This window comes from Dermochelys coriacea, chromosome 1 (assembly GCF_009764565.3).
Source record: "Dermochelys coriacea isolate rDerCor1 chromosome 1, rDerCor1.pri.v4, whole genome shotgun sequence".
In the NCBI taxonomy this organism is placed as follows: domain Eukaryota; kingdom Metazoa; phylum Chordata; order Testudines; family Dermochelyidae; genus Dermochelys; species Dermochelys coriacea.
The window spans coordinates 212,509,933-212,528,953 of NC_050068.2; the positions used below are offsets into that span (position 1 = coordinate 212,509,933).

The 19,021-nt window shown below is 44.6% G+C and overlaps 1 protein-coding gene across 2 annotated transcripts in view; it reads left to right on the forward strand.

Moving 5' to 3' along the window:
* Positions 1 to 15,499, forward strand: part of LOC119853746 (scavenger receptor cysteine-rich type 1 protein M130-like) — a 69,932-nt gene extending 54,433 nt beyond the window's left edge. Inside the window, exons 8-16 of one of the 2 annotated variants that reach the window (XM_043513399.1) lie at positions 1,302 to 1,616; positions 3,065 to 3,391; positions 4,191 to 4,226; positions 4,610 to 4,747; positions 5,678 to 5,770; positions 6,463 to 6,534; positions 7,246 to 7,335; positions 13,274 to 13,426; positions 14,931 to 15,499. In XM_043513399.1, coding sequence (XP_043369334.1) covers positions 1,302 to 1,616; positions 3,065 to 3,391; positions 4,191 to 4,226; positions 4,610 to 4,747; positions 5,678 to 5,770; positions 6,463 to 6,533 — 980 coding nt within the window. In that variant the 3' untranslated portion in view covers position 6,534; positions 7,246 to 7,335; positions 13,274 to 13,426; positions 14,931 to 15,499. Of the gene's footprint in view, positions 1 to 1,301; positions 1,617 to 3,064; positions 3,392 to 4,190; positions 4,227 to 4,609; positions 4,748 to 5,677; positions 6,535 to 7,245; positions 7,336 to 13,273; positions 13,427 to 14,930 lie in introns of both variants that reach the window. The other variant, XM_043513397.1, reaches the window with a different exon arrangement.
* Positions 15,500 to 19,021: the final 3,522 nt, after the last annotated feature.

The following is a 19,021-nucleotide window of genomic DNA, read 5'->3' on the forward strand; positions in this document are numbered from 1 at the left end:
ACTGCAGCAACCTCTCTCTCTCTCTTTGTCTTGTATTTATTAGAGCTGGTCAAGAACCGTTTTTTATCAAACTTTTTTCTGCCGAAAAATATTTGCAACAGAACATAAATTTTCACAAAAGGCTGTTTTTATTGACAATGTTCAGGTTTTTGTGGAAAAACTTTTTTTTTTGTGCTGAAAATAAATAATAATCATTTTTGTCTAATTTTTTTTCCAGGAAAATAAAAATTCTGAGCAGTTCTAATATTTAGTGACTTCTTAAACTTAAATCATGTGCTGTCCTACTCAGAAAGGAATAATAGGAAAAGAAAGTCATATGTAAGCCAATTTGATCAAGAGGGCCACATAGTGGTTCTGTGACTCAGAAGTTAAATAAAAATTGTTGTTATCGTGTGATATAGTTATGTACAAATCTTATAACTATGTAATTTTGCTTCATTTAAAGGGAAAAATGAAGACTGTTGTTGATTGTGCATATTACCATTGTAAAAGATAATTCTATTGTTCTTTTTGCTGATATATTTATTTACTTTAAGACTCCACAGTAAACGTAAACATAGGCCCTTCACACCGGTAACTGTCAAGCAACAGATTTGTATGTACTGTGCATTGTAATGTTACTGCACCAAAACTTTTATTCATGCATATTCCGGTTGCAGGGTAATTACAGTGTATTAAGGGCCCATTCCTCCACCCATTGTGTTAGTGGAGGTGTTGCTGTTGACTTCACCAGGAGCAGAATTGAGCCCTATCTATTTGGGACTTTATTGTAGAGACATGCATCAAATTGCCTTTCTTATTTTATTTGCAAAATAAATTGGTACCATGTTTGCTTTTCTCAAATCCCAGATACCTCTCAGTTCTGTGAGAATTTAAAAGAAAATTAGAGTTTTTGATAAATGTATTAGCTAAAAATAAGTTCCTCAAACACCCTTGATGCTTATCATCTTAGAGCTGTTTGAAAAAATTTAGTTTTTCCAGTAAGGGCTGATCCTGCAAACCCTTACTCTCTCACAATTACTGTAGTTCTTACTCATGTGGGGAATTCCATACGGATTACTCAGATGAGGAAAGAATTCACAATTAGGCCCTTACCTTTACATACTTTTTCACAATAGCTTTCTCTAAAAAGTCTTCATAATTTCCTTACTCTACGGATTTTTTCTTTTCTAAGTTTCTGGTTAAAGATAGATGTTTAAAAGCATTTATGTCTTAGCCATTGTAGCAGCCTCACTGATTGGCATGGAAGCTGTTCACTTATTATTTTATTGCACATTAACAGTTAGGATTTATTGCTGCAGGAAGCAGGCGGATCAGGCTGGTGAATGGGGCAGGTCGCTGTGCTGGGAGAGTGGAGATTTATTACAATGGCACCTGGGGGACAGTCTGTGATGATTCCTGGGACCTACCGGACTCCAATGTCGTTTGCAAACAACTGGGATGTGGCCATGCCATCAATGCAACTGTCTCTGCTCATTATGGACAAGGATCCGGGCAGATCTGGTTGGATGATGTGAACTGCTCTGGGAAGGAATCTGATCTCTGGAAGTGTCCTTCCGGGGGCTGGGGCCAGCACAACTGCAGACACAAACAGGACGCAGGAGTTCTCTGCTCAGGTCTGTTCTGTGAATGCTTTGATGGTTGCCAAGGAATTTAATGCAGGGGCTGATGTTTGAAGAGAGTGAGAATGATAGAGCCTCTCCCTTGCTGTCGTTGTCTCTTGTCTCGCTCCTACCTCCCTACAAAACGCAGACCCAATTGAAAGTCACCAGTTACTATCAATTCCCACCCAGGGGTGTTGGAGATATCACAGCATTTCCATAGTGCTAGGAGGGTTGGTCACTGCTGTATCTTGGCTATCTGTGTGTGTAACTGTTGGGAAATGGTGACTTTCCAAAGGGTTTGCTGTATTTCTAATGGGCCTGTAGTGTCCAGAAGAGTCTCTGATTCTTGGAGTGATTCTCTCTGGCATTTGTACCTGCAGAATAATGCACAGGATCATTAGCGGTCACTGGGATTTCATTCTTCACAGCCAGATAGTTGACTTATGTTCGGTTGACTTACAGCCACTGCAGTAATTACTCAGGTGGATCATGTCCATACTGCCCTCCTTCTGCCAGTGGTGTGCATCTTCACCAGGAGCACTTCCACTGACTTAAGAGGGGTAGTGGAGGAGGCGGGGCTGAGAACCTGGGCTCTCAGCTCCATGCACAGCTCCCTGTCAGGAGCCCGGCTGCTGTGCCAAGGCTCTCGGCTCCCTGCCAGTAGCACAGCTGCACTCCCATCCCCAGGTTCTCAGCTTCCTGCTGTCTACTAGGACCACAGCAGCCACCCAGTGGGGAGCTGGGAACCGGCGCGAGGGAGCTGTGCTCCTGGCAGGGAGCTGGGAACCTTGGGGCAGCAGGGAGTGGGAAGCTGGGAGCCTCTGGGCAGCACCCAGGCTCCTGGCTGGGAGCAGAGAGCTGGGAGCTCAGGCAACAGCCCGGCTGAGAGCAGAGAGCTGTGTGGATGCAGCCCAGCTCCAAAAAGGGAGCTGGGAACTGGGAGTTTCAGGGAAGCACCTGGGCTCCCAGAGGGGAGCCAGGCGCCTTGGTGCAGCCAAGCTCCCCACATGGAGCGGGGAGCTCGAGCAGCAACACGGCTGGAAGCAGGGAGCCAGGATCCTAAAGGGTAACCAGCTCAGAGCGGGGAGGAGGTAGTCTGGGCAGCAATCTGGCAGGGACCCAGGGGGCACCTGGGCTCTAGCTGAAGCCCCCCCACAACTTTCTTGTCAATTTCATGGTTCTAGCATGGAGCTGTGAAATTGACATGAGTGACAGCCAACAGCCGACGTAAGTAACCCTCAGTGTCCACATGGACACTGCATCGCCCTAACTCCATTGACATAAACCCTACACCTCTCGTGGAGGTGGAGTTATTATGTTGGTGTAGCAGGGCACTTACACTGGTGGGAGCAAGGCTATAGTGGGTACACTGTCATAATCAGTCAATCTTATGCTGTAGTGTAGACCAAAAACTTTCAGGATCAGCAATTTAAATTCCCTTTTTGTGCATTTCCTTCAAGAGTTCACAGATCTGAGGCTGGTGAGCAGCAGTGACTGTGCTGGGCGCCTGGAGATTTTCTACAATGGGACATGGGGCAGTGTTTGCTCAAATCAGATGACTCGCATCAGCCCGACAATTGTATGCAAACAGCTGAACTGTGGAGATGGAGTGCTAACTGAAGGAGAATTTCAACATGGGGAAGGTTCTGGTCTCGCGTGGCTGGACCATGTTAAGTGCACTGAGCAGCACAGCTCCCTTTGGCAGTGTCCCTCAGGCCCATGGAAATGGCAGTCATGTGATCACCAAGCCGAAGAGACCCATATTATTTGCAATGGTTCTTCAAATGGTAATTATAAAAAAAAATGTATAAAAGAAGCGGGGACCACACGGTGCAATCCACTAGCAAGACCCTAGAAAAGCCTCTCAATAGAAAGCATAATTTGTGCAGCTCTTTGACTATTGAGCCTTTTGGGATGAACAATCAGAGATGGGTCTAGGATGTGCAGTTCGGGTCAGGATCAGAATTCCCCACAAGTGTGTGTGTGAGGATGTGTGTGTGAGAGAGGGGTGTTGTGGATGAGTTTCAGTTCCATTTTGAGCCCAACTGTAATAACAATATTTCTCTTCTATGGATTTCTATACTAACTTGGGTGATTTTCAGCTGATTAATCTGTGCACTTTTGAACCCCTTGTATGAAGTGAGCTGTAGCTCATGAAAGCTTATGCTCAAATAAATCTGTTAGTCTCTAAGGTGCCACAAGTACTCCTTTTCTTTGAACAGACTCGGATATACAAAAACAAACACAGCAGCAGAAGTTATGCCTAAAGATTTCAGCATCCATAGTAAAAACTGAATAGCAAATCCATAAATGATAAAATATACCATTTTTAGATTTTTCCATTATAAAGTGCTGAAATTAATGGTTTAATATGCAGATAAACCCTATTATCATCTGTGTCATGCACACTACTCAATTTGTTCTCTCCGAATTTTATTTCCATAAGAAGAAAAGGGAAACCATCTCAGACACTGTTTGACAAATGTCCACGCACAGAGACTTTGAGAGTGGATGTTCTCCCATGTAACAAACACATCACCTGCCCCTTACTTCAGACTCTAACTTTCTTTTCCTTTCCCTTTGCAGGTGTGATAAAGACAACAGCTTCACTGTTTAGAAGAGGTAAAATATCCCCCTCCCATCAAGGATTAAATTTACCTGGTGCCAGGCTCAGAGGGATGAGCTGGAACCTCCAGCCTGAGTGAATAAGCTCCTTTTATACTGAGTGTGAAATCTAAGCAGTGAATGACACATGTGTGAATGACACCCGGGTGGGAGCTGCAGGCTGTGCTGAGCAGGATGATTCCTGTCTATTGGCTCTAGCCACCAGAGCAGGGCCCATGATTTAAACAGCAGCCTATGAGCTGCCCCCATGGCGCACAGACTATGTCCCAGCCCATTACCCTGCTGTCCTGGGCCATGCAATGAATGATTGGGGAGCTCCCTGGGGCCCCCCTGACTCTCACAGGATAATCTCTCCCTGTTGCATATTCATTTCCACGCAGCTCCCCCGCGCCGCCCTCCGACCGACAGTGGGAGAGTCACAGTGCCCATGGTCATCTGCATTATCCTGGGGGCCTTACTCTGCCTGGTCTTAATCATTCTGGGTGCACAGGTGCAAAGTGCCAAGGCACAGCGCAAAGGTGGGTGCTGATTAGTGTCACTGTCTGAAATGCCTCTGCAATAGCAGGGGGAGCTGCAGGTGCGGAGAGGGCCAAGGCTGTGAGAGGACCTAGAGCTGGGTGAGGGGAGGATGTATCTGAGGAGAGGGATGATCCTTGGTAAAGCTGTGAGGGTCCCGTGAAATCTTGTTTTATTTAATATTTTCCTTGATGATCTGGCTGTGGAAATGAACAGCACAGCAGAGACACTTGCACATGACACTGAATTGGGAGGAGTTGAGAGCAGTGATGAGGACAGAGAAATAATTCAAAGAGGATTAAAGAGATTGCAATAGTGGCAGAAAATAACATGTAGAGATCCCATTTGGAAACATGCAAGAAAATCCATGTGGGGCAAAGTTTCTGAACAAAGAGATTGAGTGGGAGGGAGGGTATGAAGAAGGAGAAATGCTGGAAAAGAGCTTGGCGATAATGTCTAAAAGATCAAAACACTGATATTAATCCATGGCACTTATCCATTGATAAATCACTGCACAACCATTAGTTAATTCCTCCCCACAGGGTCGCTGGCCAGTAGATAAGTAAATACTATTATTTCCACTTTGCAATTGGTGTAAACATCAAATTGATGGAAGAATTATTTAAGGTGATACGAGGAGGACTAACCAGGAGCAATGGGATGAGTGCATGAGGGAACATTTAGGATGAACACGAGGAAAGACATTATGACTGTAAACCTGCCCATGGAATCGTCTCCAAAGGGACGTTGTGGAATGAGATGTGGCTCCCATCAGCTGGGACGCTCACTTAAATATAGCTTGGACAGAGCAGTGGGAATGTGCTGTAAGGCTCAATCCTGCACTGGCCCCAGTGGGAGGAGCTGGATGATCTAATAGGTTTTCCCAGCTCTACTTTCTATGACCCTGGGCAAATCCTGACCTTTGTTTCCAGACTTCAGAAGATCCTCGGACCCTTTCACTGAAGCCATATATGAGGAGATTGATTATAACCTGAATGGAGAGAAGCAGATGTTGGGTCGCTCAGGTTTGTGTGTCTCATTCCTAACAGGGAGCAAATATCTATTGCACTTTTCATCCCGAGGCCCTGACCCAGAGCTAAAATCTCAGCCCTCATCCCTGGGATCCCTGGCACACTGTGGATACAGATTTGTTAGTGATTTACTCCCACATAGCACTCACTCTCCATTGGTGTAAATGACACTATAAGGCATCAATCTCCAGGTTTATTGTGTGATGAACTCATGAAGATGAGCTTCCTCCCCACTCTTCTCTGCTTGTTCCCATTCTTGGAACAGACATCCTGCAGCCTTGGGCCTTGTCTTCACTGAGAAGAAAAGGTGTGTTCTTAACTTGGGATAACTAACACAAGGTAACACCTCAGTGTAGACAAGGCAGTTTGTAGCTTTCACATGAGTTAGCAGGTGGAGTTGGAGATTTTTAAATTCCTTGTTAAAGATCACACTCAGTCCCCCCCTCACCTCCTAGGTTCAACATGGATATTCCCAGCATCTTCCCAGTCTGATTTTATCCTCCCCAAACCCACGTTTACCACAATAAAATGGATATTTCTCAGTGTCACTGTGCATTCAGCATCTTCCCTAAAAGGAGGAGACCGGAAATCTTTCTCTCAGCCCCCAGATGCACCAACCATTTGTCAACTTAGCTGCTCTCACTTTGATAACATCTCATTTGTTGTCCCTACAATCTGCTATTCAGATGATTCACTGATGAAACTTCGGTATTACACCAGGGACAGAGAGGTGGGAAATGATCCTGCATCAGAATAAGGTTCTGGGGAAGGAGATATACAGAGACCATATCTGGGTGGAGAATTTAATCTCCACAGCATTTTCTGTAAAGGCTGTCATTTCCCCTCAATCAGTTTCATGGCCCAGAACAGATTTTATACGTTCTGATGGGATTAGATTTAACCAGACTTTCAACAATTTCTGTCAACCTTTGTGATAGAAATGTATGATAAAATCATCACCTTTCCTGTATGTGGTTTGTGGTGCCCTCCACTAGGGGAGGAGCTTCAGGGAATGCGGTCTAGAACTATTCGCTTGGCATGAAAATATTTGAAAATCACAGCTGGAACCTATCAGTAAACAAACCTTGATCTGTACCTGTGGTCTTATCAGCTGGCATAAGCAAGTAGCCCAAGTCACAATCTAGTCCATATAAACTAAGAGACTATAAACCATCATTATAGAGTTTGGTTGGAGTCACAAAGGTCAGCTCTGGTGCAGCAGCTACCATCTTCCAGTGTGTCCCGTGTTAGCTCAGCACCAACACAGATCCTATCCCACTGAAATGCATGAGAAAATTTCACAGAATGTCCATCATGCTTTTCCCCTGGATCACCCTGTGACTTTCTCCTACAAACTCCATGGTAAACAGCCCATGCTCCAAGGCAACAGGCACTTAATGGGGAACTAGAAACCTGCTCAGGAACTGGGTGTGTTCAGGGGAAGCTGAGTGTGCTCTTTGCTGTTACAGAGGGAGCTTCCCCCTGGGGGTCTCAGTTGGATTTCGATAATGTGGAGGACCCTGTGTTGAGTGATGTGCTCCTGACTTCAGACAGCCAAGGTGAGGAGTAAATCTATAGCCTTGAAGCAATGATACCCTGTGTAAGAATTAGTAATTAATAACACCTAGCTCCTATGTAGGGCTTTTCATCCATAGATCTCAAAGCACTTTAAAAAGGAGGTTGGTACTATTATCTCCATTTTACAGATGGGAAAACTGAGGCACAGAGTAGTGAAGTGATTTGCCCAACATCATTTAGCAGGCCAGTGGCAGAACTGAGAAAAGAACCCAGGTTTCTGCATCCCTGTCTAGAACTCTGCCCCATAAATCACAGTGTCTGTCTATACAGACAAAAATTGTCATTTATGGCTTGATCTTGTGAGGTGCTGAGCATCTTTAGTACTTGTAAGGGGCTTTCCCTTCACCCCTCCCCTAGTTCTTGTCATGCAGACAGAAAGCAGAAGACTGGAACTCCGAAGTACAGGCAATGCAATGTTTATTGGGATTAATTCAAGCAAGCATATCCATAGCTCTGAGGTCGCAGAGCCTTTTAGTGTCACTGTTCCCCTTCCTTAGCAGGCATAATTATACCTGTAATGCATGCCCTTGGTCCCACCCCTTACAGTTTATGGTCATGTTCCATTTTGGAGGGTCTTGTTGTGACATGTTCCCCGCATCCCATTTGGGGTTCCGCTTGGAACTGGGGTACAACTGAGCCCACCTGACCTACTAGCCTGTATTCCCTTCTCAGTGTACTGCTAAGGCAAGGCTGCCAAGCCTATCCCCAGGTTTCAGACTGCACCTTACCAGCACACATAAAGGTAGGGACAAACCAAGCTGCAGCTTTACACACACAAGCTGAGATCAGCTCTGCATGGGAAGGCTCAGCTAAGTAACTGCCCAGCACTCAAGTGTACACCCCCCTCTGGGGTGTAAACCCAAAATTATACTGTCTTGCAGTTCACTGAGAACTGTACAGCATAAGTTCATGAAATTCGCCCCCTCCCTCAATGTGGAGAGAGATGTGCAACAGCTTTTTGCCCCCCAATTATAATTTCCACACACACTGGTTTTAGACAAAACAAAAACAAGTTTATTAACTACAAAAGATAGATTTTACATGATTATAAGGGTTAACAAACAGATCAAAGCAGATTACCTAGCCAAAAACAAAAACAAAAAAAAACCACGCAAGCTAAGCTTAATATACTAAAGAAACTGGATATGTGTAACAAATTCTCACCCTGAATGTTGTTTTAGGTAGATTGCAGAGGTTCTTGAAGGCAAGCTGCACTTGCTTGCAGCTTAAATGTCCAGGTATTTCTTTCACAGGCTGGAACTCCCTCTAGCCTGCGTTCAGTCCTTTCTTCCCCAGTTCAATCTTAGGGGTTTACAGCAGTCATCATAGTTGAGGAGACAATGAAGAACCAACCACGATGATGTCACTCCCCTGCTGTTAGGGGGCTTATTCCTTCACCCACTTACTTCCCTGGTCTTTCTCGCATGAACAGAGAGCAACAATACCCGAAGTCCAAAGGTGCAAACAATTCAATGTTTATGGGCATGAACTTCCAGCAAGCATGATTCCAGTTTCTTTCCTTAGTGTCCCTCTTTCCATCTCTGACACCACAAAGCCTTACCTGTATCCCTGTTCCCATTCCTGCCCTTAGCTAAACATGATTCCAATTTCCCCACCCCCAGTCCCTGTTCCCATTTCCCCCTTTAGCAAAACATGATTTCAATTTCCCCACCCCTATTCCCGTTTCCCCCACCTACACACCCACCTACTTCCTGATTGATTGCAGACTATATAGTAAAACTTGAGTTCTGCTTAGCTATACCTTAACCAATCATTTTCCTGAAATTTAACGAACCAATCCTAACATATTGTAACATGATTATGTAACCAATTATATCCCACCACCTTAATTAGTTTACACCCAGCAAAATTAATTATACAGCCGACAGAAACAATCACAGAACCAGACAGAGATTATGCAGACAAACAATAGGGAAATGGGGACTACAGTGATAGAACAAACACAGAAATGAGCATTTCACATCCCAGCTATTGATAAGTGAGTTCTTGCCAGACAGGATGCTATCAAACTAAGTTTCCTTTTACATCTTCCAGGCACTTCCCTTTCTCTGAAGGCGATAGGCATTATCAGGACAGGATTGTATTCCTAACAGCCCAATAGCACCTTATTTCAATGTGACTAGGTTGGACTGTGAGGATGTGACCATTCGCTTCCCAGCTTATGGCTGCCTCTGCTGCTTAGCCAAAGGCCTTAGCCTAAGAACAGGGCCTCAGACGGTCACAGTGAGAGAAGACCCTTACACTGGCAGACAGTGATTTTGATTGTTTCTTTTATACCTCTATAACTAGCCAAGTGATAAGAATACACCTAAATTCTTAGAGTATAGGCCTTTACAGACAGGCCTGAATATCTATATCCTAACACCTGCCTTAACTAGTTTTTGCACATGGTGGGAATCCTTTGTCTCCCAGTTTGATTTCCACCCCCGGCCAGTGGGAAAATACTAGTATTATCATGGTGTCCAGTACCAGGTGACTTGGTCACATGTCCCTGCAGTCATAACTCAGAGGCTGTTTGCAGCATCCCCATGAAGACTTCCCAGGAAGGTGGGAGATTAGCATCTTCAAAGACCTATTGTTCTCTCTAATGATCCATTGACTTGTTTCTAGCTAGCCATCTAGACTGATTGCATTCTGTCTAGTGGACATTCCTTATGTGTAAACACAATTTGTAGTACAGATACATAGTCAATATTCCTAACTTCAGATACAGAAATGATACATGCATTCAAGTAGGATAATCATATTCAGTAAATCAGTGATATTTCACATACCTTATCTTGCATCAAATACACCATAATTATGTCATACTCATATCATAATAATATTTCTATGAAGAATATGGGGGTGTAGTGTCACACTGGGGGCTTTGGTGCCACCTCTTTTGTATCCTATGGGAGGGGTAGGGAGTGAGATTATGTATCAGCCAGGGTCAGGATTTTCTTTGGCTTTTAGTGTTTCTTATACCTTCCCCGCCATCCACCTCACTCCTCCCAACTGGTTGCTTGACCTTGCCTTGAGATAGGAGTTGAGGCAGTCTTCAAGTGTACGCTCATATATTACACTCCCACCCTACCCAGCAACACTTTAGGTCTATCTCTTATCTTTTCACATTGTGCTAAAAGCCCCATCTGGTTGTGGGAAATGCACCACACAGTCTCTTTGTTTCTTGTCCACACATATTAGTAAGGATATAAGAGTGTAGGGGGGGATAGTTCAGTGGTTTGAGCATTGGCCTGCTTAACCTAGGGTTGTGAGTTCAATCCTTGAGGGGGCCATTTAGGGATCTGGGGCAAAAATTGGGGATTGGTCCTGCTTTGTGCCGGGGGTTGGACTAGATGATCTCCTGAGGTCCCTTCCAGCCCTAATATTCTATGATTCTCTCCAATGAAAGTATCAAAAATCACACTCAAAATTCTATCTCAGGCTAACAAACAGGCCTATTTTCTAACAGTACTGATGCAATCAGTGGGAGCTGATCAATGGAGAAAACACCTTACATGGGGAAACTTAAAGTGCTCAATCTGTTTAGCTTGACAAAAAGAAGATTGAGAGGTGACTTAATAAGCTATCTTCAGAGGGAGAAAATACGGATATGAAAGAGCTCTTTAACTGAGTATAAAATGGCATAACAAGAACCACTGGCTGGAAGCTGAAGCAAAACAAATTAAAATTAGAAATTAGCTGCAAATTTTTAACAGTATGGGTGATTAATCACTGGAACAAACTACCAAGGGAAATGATAAGTTCCCCATCTCTTGATGTCTTCAAATCAAGAATGAATGCTATGGCAGATATGGCAATTTCCTGCATATCATTGGGAGGCCGTATTGAATTAAGTTTAAATATGTCTGGGGTCCACTGTATTAAATGCAAAGGTTATGTATTACCGTGGGCCAGGATTACATATAAACTATTTGAAGGGAAGTGTGATATGAGTTCTGGGAGTTCAAAGGACTATATTGAAAATGTGCCAGACAAGAATGGACTTTTGGGAAAATAAGTGTGAAGTGGATTTCCTGGAGAATCCCTAGGGAGCGGTTAATGGAAATTGCATCACTGCCGGTTATGTAACAATCCAGTCTTTTGAAGCTACACCCCAAGGAGTAGGTCATTGTGTGCAGATTACCTGTTCCCAGAGATGAGTTAAAAAGCCAGAGCTGTGTAAAGAAACAGCTGTACCACCCAACCTGGGTTTGGGTTCTGAATCTGAGACAGTTGTGAACTTGTAACTCTGGAGAAAATCCATTTGTGGGTTGTGAAGGACTGGCACCTGCCAGAGCCTGAGGTTTGAGATGGGGTGCTCTCTAGTAAGCTTTTTAGCTTGTGTGTAGGTTCTTTTATTGCTCTGTGTTTTCTTGTAATGTTTTTATCTTAAGAATAAATGTGCTTGTTTGGAAGGAGGTGCATGGCAACTTACAACTGCAGGCAGTATACTGGGAATAACTTCTGGAGAGAAAGCAAAGCATACACACTGGCCCTTAGGCAGTCTGACTTGCTGGGAATATCACCATGTAGGCAGAGAACTGTGAAGGCTGGAAAAATCCCGGTCAGAAGGGATGGAGGTATCTGCCCAAGAGAGGTGACAGCTGAGGAGCCGGGAGCCTAGAGTGGGTGCCCTTGGTGGCCCACAGAGGGGGAATACAGGTGCAGTTGTCCTGAACTGTGACAGACATACCTTAGCCAAATACGGGTTATTCTCCTTAATAGAGGGGCAACTAGGTAAGATTCAGTGGCCTGTTATATATATATACAGGCTGTCAGCCAAGATGAGCTAATGGTCCCTTTTGGTCTTGAACTCCACAAATCTGTGACACTCAGGGTGCTCAGCATGTCATAGGATCTTCTAACTCTTCTCCAACAGAGCATGGCTGTGGGTGTTGGTTTAGGTCAGAGCTGTATGGAGGGGAAATAGTAAAGTATGTGGTACCACACAGGCCAACCAGTGTGACTGTAGAAGAAGTTTATTCAGTGCCTGGCCATGGTGCCCCTGACTCTAGTCATTGCTCCCTGACCTTCACTTTAATGTGCACTGACATTACTCACAAAGTTAGGGGACAAGCTCTCTGAGCACAGCCCTCTGCTCTGTGGTAATGGTCTCCCTCAGCCATCCCTGCCTGTGCTAAGTCCACTGATCTACACTTGAGTTTCACACATGAAAGGGATGTACAGATTTCACACCCCCAGACCCATAGAATCATAGAATATCAGGGTTAGAAGGGACCTCAGGAGGTCATCTAGTCCAACCCCCTGCTCAAAGCAGGACCAATCCCCAACTAAATCATCCCAGACAGAGCTTTGTCAAGCCTGACCTTAAAAACCTCTAAGGAAGGAGATTCCACCACCTCCCTAGGTAACCCATTCCAGTGCTTCACCACCCTCCTTGTGAAAAAGTTTTTCCTATGTTTGGCCTGACTTGGTGGTGCGTTTTCCAGACTCTGCAGATCAGGGGTGGGTTATGGGCCAGACTAGTTTAGAGAAATGGAACAAAATGAGCTTTTTCACAATAATGGAAAGTTTAGAAAGTGAGTGATAGAACAAATTAAAGCATCATTTATATGTGTAATTAGTATAACAACAAAGTACCAAGGGCAAATCTTCCTCTGACATAAACCCCACTCCTAGCCATCTCTTCCCAAATCTCCCACAACCTTCATTTCAGTTTCTGTTTGAGGCTTCTTTGAGCAATTTACAGTTATATCAGGTCCTTGAAATGTGTCAGACAAATGTTACATGAATGAAGTTCCTCTGACACTAAGGTTGGGGGGGAGGGACTTTTGGTTTCTCATCCCCCTTGGGGTGTCAGTACCTCAGGCTGTTTGTACCTGGTGTATAATTTATTTCTCTATTCAGTGGAAGTTCTCTCTTCATTACCATTAATTCTTGCCTCTTTTTCAGAGGCTCCTGCACTGCCTGGAGATGTCACAGAGGACGGTTATGATGATGTCAAAGAAGTTTCTGAACCCAGTGATAACCACGGCCCCAGGCAGTGTGCCTGGGAAGACACTGGATCCCCAGGAGAGAGTGACAGGAACAGGGATTCACAGACAGGTGAGTGGGGAAATGCACTTTTGCCAATTCTTGCAGTTTATTGCTAGTCTCATGATATCTAGTATTTTTAAAAGTTCAAACTCCAGGAGACATGAGAGTCTCTGCTTTAATTTTTTAAAAAGCAAGTTCTCTAGCCCTGATGGTTGCAGAAAGAATCTTCAGAACATGAACCGAGTTTCACCTAAAGGCTCAGAAACCAGAGGACAAAAAAAAGACCAAAAAAAGTCTTTTTAATCTAGTGATTTTTAAGCCAATCTCATGATACGTTGAGGCCTAACTTCTGTCAGTAACTGAGACATAGGTAGTCATGTCCAATAGTTAGACCCAGAATCATGCTCAGTGGTTAGAGCTGGAGTCAGAGCTAAAGTCAGAAATTGGAGCCGAGGGGCAGAACTGGAGTCAGGAATTGGAGCTGAGGGTCAGGACCAGGTAACCTGGAGTGAAGCAAGGCAGGGGTAAGGCTGAGGTAAAGCAGGAACAGCAGTGGGAACAAGGCAGGAGCTATGGCAGCCATGGTTGAATGCTACAAGTAGCTGCTGAACTGCAGCTCTGCTGGACTAATGAGCCACTCTGAGGACTCTTCCAGCCAAACAGGCAGATTATTAGGTTCTCTGGAGATTGGCTGTGCTGCAGGCACCGCATCCTGTCAACTCCTAATTTTTGAACGCTTGGGGTTGGCAAAGCTGGAAATGTCTGTGTTTCCCAGTGATCCACGGGACCAATGTCTGGGTGGGAATATGGATTATGCAGCAAGAAAGTGACCCTGGCCAAAGTACTTGTTGTGAGGAGAAAGTTACACTGGTGCGTTTGCAGGATCACAGCCTGTGTGTCTTCCCTCAAACAAGGGGTCAGTGCCTAGTATGGTAATGGGAAGAGCAGGGCCCTGCAGTGGGGTTAGTTAGAGGTCTGGCATAGAGGTTTGAAATCACTCTCTTCAGTATGTAAATGGCTCCATTAGCCTTGTATGAGAGCAACTCACAGTCTGGAGCTGAGGGCTGAGCTCCCACTTTCAACCTCAGAGGAAAGTGGGTTAGGATGAAATGTGCATTTCTTTGTCTTGTTGAGAGAAACATTCAAACTCATTTTGTGTGGGCAGTTGAGATCTATGATGTCCCCTGCTTTTTGGCTTCTTGTCCTGTGGGATAGAAGCCTCAGCCTGCTCCACCCTATCTGGTTTCAGCTGGTATAGGTACCCTTAGGGACTATACCAGCCATCAGGAGTTAGAGCAGCCCCTGCTTGAGCATCAGGGAGGCATCACCAGCTCACTGACATCTCCACACTACTCCTGCAACAGGTAGGTCTCAGCACAGAGTGAATGCACTCCCAGATGTTTTCTTTGTAGGCTATAGAGAGATAATGGATTAAACTTGTCAGGGCTCCAATCACAGGAACAGAGGGGATAAGTCACAACCTATACTGTAGGCAGCTCACCCATGTGATGTGAGTACACATGGGTGTAGAATGGTTACTTTGACTGTAATGTGCCCCTTTGTTCATTTTCAGATTGGAGTCTGCACTTGCTAAGAAGTGAAGAGGTCTCTGAGGCTGAGAGAGATGCCCTATCTCTATTTCCTGGAGACCCAGGTTATGATGACGTTGAAGATGGGGTCTCTGGGACATCACTATAAGAATGCTGAGTTCAGATCAAATATCCTGTGAGGACATAAATGTTATATGATTGGGCTATTCTTCTCTCAAATACTCTCTGGGCCATCAGAAACAATCCCTACCTGGGAACTAGTTCATACAGCTTTTATATTGCAGTTTTGTCTGCTTGCAAGAAATGTGTGACTGAGACAGGTTTGTGGTTTCCCCTGTAGTTCCCAGTTGATCAGACTGGAACTGTCCTGCTTTTTTATTCCTGCTGTTTTATTTCTAACATGAAATATTATTTCTTCCTTGTGAATTTCTACTTTCTTAGTAAACTGTTTTTGAAAGATTGTTCCAGGGCTGATGCTTCTCTGACGAGGTGTGTTGGGCAGCTCCCTGGAGACCGTTGGGGGAAAGATTGAGATTGAACCACCAAAAAATTATAATGGTAAAATGTCACCCCTCGGGTATCTCAGGCTGTTTGACAGGGTGTTACATTGAGAATGAATATTCTGCCAGGTGGGAAGCAGTGCGGGCCGAGGGACATACTGGCCGCCGCTTCCAGCAGCCCCCATTGGCCTGGAGCAGTGAACCGCGGCCAGTGCGAGCCGCGATCGGCCAAACCTGCGGACGCGGCAGGTAAACAAACCAGCCCAGCCCAGCAGGGGCTTTCCCTGCTCAAGTGGCGGAACAAGTTTGGGAACCACTGGTCTAAGGGATAAAGCTGATGGGCACAGTCCTGGAATGAGTGGGAATCTCTTAAGTGTCCCAGGCCCAAATCATGAAGTTCCTTGAATGACTGAGACATTAAACTAGACATAGTGTTCTGTGGGAGGCCAGTGTAGTGAGCCCAGGACAGGCTTGGTTTGCCCTGGTGATGAGGTTGCCAGGAGATGCTCTGTTGCTTTCTATAGCGGTGGTTGTTTCCTCAGGACTGGGCACTACATGCCCAGGTAGAGTCCAGTTAACCATTGGAACAACTCACCTAAGAAAATGGTGGATTCTCCATCACTTGCAGTATTCAGATCATGGCTGGATATTAGAGCTGTTCAAAAAACAGAATTCCCATCCTACCGGAAACACCAACATTTCAAAATTTTGTTTAATCTCAAATCATTCATAGTGGAATTCGTAGTCATTCATAATAAGACTGGATAGTCATTGGGCCAAGGACAATAGCAGATGACTCTATAGCTTGGTTGCTAGGATACTCACTTAAGATGTGGGAGACCCAACATCAAGTCCCTACTGCAATAGCTATTTATAAATAGAACAGCTTTGGCAAGTGAAAGTTTCACATCAGAATATCCCAGTTGCCAGAGCACTTGTCTGCAATGTGAGATACCCAAGTTCAAATGTCCTCTCCACATCAGGCAGTTTGCAGATTTGAACCTGAGTCTCACAAAAGCCAGATGAGGGCTTTAACCACTGGGTTGGTGCTTATGTCCCACAGCTCTTTTGTGAATCTACTCATCTATTGCTTTTGTGAAAATACCCTAAATTGAAACAAAAAATTTTGAGTTAGGATGAATGAACCTAAGCAGAACTGGACAGGACACAGCATTCTAGTGCAGTGTTACCGTGCTGTGTACACAGGCAAAACTTCTCCCTACTTCTACTTGATATTTCCCTTTTTATGCATCAAAGAATCACATTAGCCCTTTCTGTCACAGCGCTGAGAGCTCATGTTGAGGTGCATATCTATGATGACTTTCTCTGAGTCATTGCTTTCCAAGACAGAGTCTTCCACCTGCATTATTTGTTTCCAGGTGTACTACTTTGAATTTGGCTATATTAAAATGGTTGTTGTTGGCTTGTGACTATTTTACCAGGAGGGCCTCTGTAACAGTGACGAGTCCTCCTCATTGTTTATTACCCCACCGATCTCTGTGTCATCTTCAAACTTTGCCACAAAAGATTTCATATGATTATTGATGATACTATTGAATAGCATTGGATCAACAATTGATCTCTAGGGGACCCCCCACTAAAAACAGCCTCACTCACTTATATCTTTCCCATTAACAACTAGACTTTGTGATCTGTCAATGAGCCAGTTTTTAATCTATCTAATGCATGCCCTGTTCATTCCATATAATGCAACTTTTAAAATAAAAATGTATGTGGTACTAAGGCAAATGCCTTGGAGAAATGAAAGTTGACTATATCAACACAGTTACCAAGTCAAAGTAAACATATCACAAAGTGCCTAGCTCCCCACTACCCATAGGTGTCAACACTCTAGCCCTGTGAATGGGGTGCACTGTGGGAAAATTCCACTGCCCACCCTGTTTCCTAACTGTGAGTGTGCTATTGATGAAACTCAGGTGCCTATAAGGAGCACGAGTACATAAACTGTATAATTAGCTCTTTTGGTGGCTGTTTCAGTAGAATGACTGCAATTTGGGAAGGCTTTATACTCTAATCTGAGAACTGGACTCCCCACCTCTAGGCTGAGTCACATGGGCAGGACAATGCCCATTTGCACCTGTTCTGAGTTATTAGCTAATATAAAATTATTAGCCAAATATTTTGGTTCTCCAGTTAGGTGTGCTGCAAGCATTTCTAAGGCTCATGTGCCAAATGGATTACACTGTACATGTGCAGAGACAGAGGCTAAGGGGATTGAAAGCTAGTTATGCTTACAGATACTGAATAGCTCAAGGGGGCTGTTATAGTCATTGAAACTAAGCAGCACACAGCTGCTGTAAAGTCAAATTCAGCTCCAGGCAGGCATCTGAAATAAAGAAAGGAGGTGTCTTACTACAATCTGCATCTGTCAAAATATATTTATTTACTATATTGGGGAGATGTCACCTGAGCACAGCAGAATATTCAGCAGGCACTGAAACCATTTTTTAAAAAAGAAAATAAATTACATATGCAAATACTCACTGGGTGGGAAGGATGATTAGGGTTGGAAGAGTAGATGGAAAAAGGCAGAGAGGTGTTTGGACTGAAATGAGGGTAGGGGATAAATGGGAGTGGGTGGGTAGGAAAGGAGTTTTGGTGAAGTGATAGGGAAGGACTACATATTGAGAGAAGGGAAGGGGGACACCAGGAAAGGATCATGTGTGTGAGTGGCAAGGGGACTGGGAGAGAACAGGGGTGGGGGGGGGCTGTCAGCCCCACATTCTCCCCTCCCATGTGTGTGCCATGATCAGCAGGGTGTTGCCTCTCTTGTGACCCAGGTTCTGTGGGGGGGGGTTTCTCCTTCTGAGCCTCTCAACCTACCCCACTCCCCAGGATCTGGGGGCCCTTGCCCCTTTTGGTATCTGAGCCTCTCTCCCTGACCCACCATGTGAGCTGGGATCGGGGGGGAGCTTGTCAGAGCTCCTCTCCGTGCCAGCATCTGGGGAAGCCCTGCCTCTCTGGGTGTGAAGCTGAGAACAAGCATAGTAGACTCATGCACCAGGAACACACTGCTGATATTGGAGTGAGGTGCTGAGAAAGGACATGCTTGATCATGGTAGCAGTGGAGATGTGGACTGTGGGAACACTTCCTGACATGAATGGAGCAGTTCACATGTCTCAGCAGTGTACTATTGTTTTAGGCTGTATTTACCTCTATGAGGAGTTCCTACTCAGTTGAGAACATCTCATTGAGATGAATGGACCACGAGGTTGCATGGGCATGTACCGTAGCTCTGTATTTCCTGGTTTTCACAAGTATGAGTTTTGCTGAACTTGATGTTCTGGCAGGGTGTGAGCAGTCGCCGGCCAACCTTAACTCTGCATTAACAATTTTTTTTGCCATTTAATTAATTATATTTTTAGTCTCTAACTCTTTGTTGGTAGAGTCATGAATTAATTGTATCATTATTTTACCCAGGATTCTTGTCAGGCTAACTGGTCTATAGTTCCCTGGGTCATCCCTTTTACCTTTTATAAATATTGGAACTACATTGGCAGTTCTCCATTCATTTAGAATTTCCCCAGTTTTCCAAGATTTGATCAAAATTAACTCATGTCCTCATTAGCCATGTAATGCTCTTCATGGTACA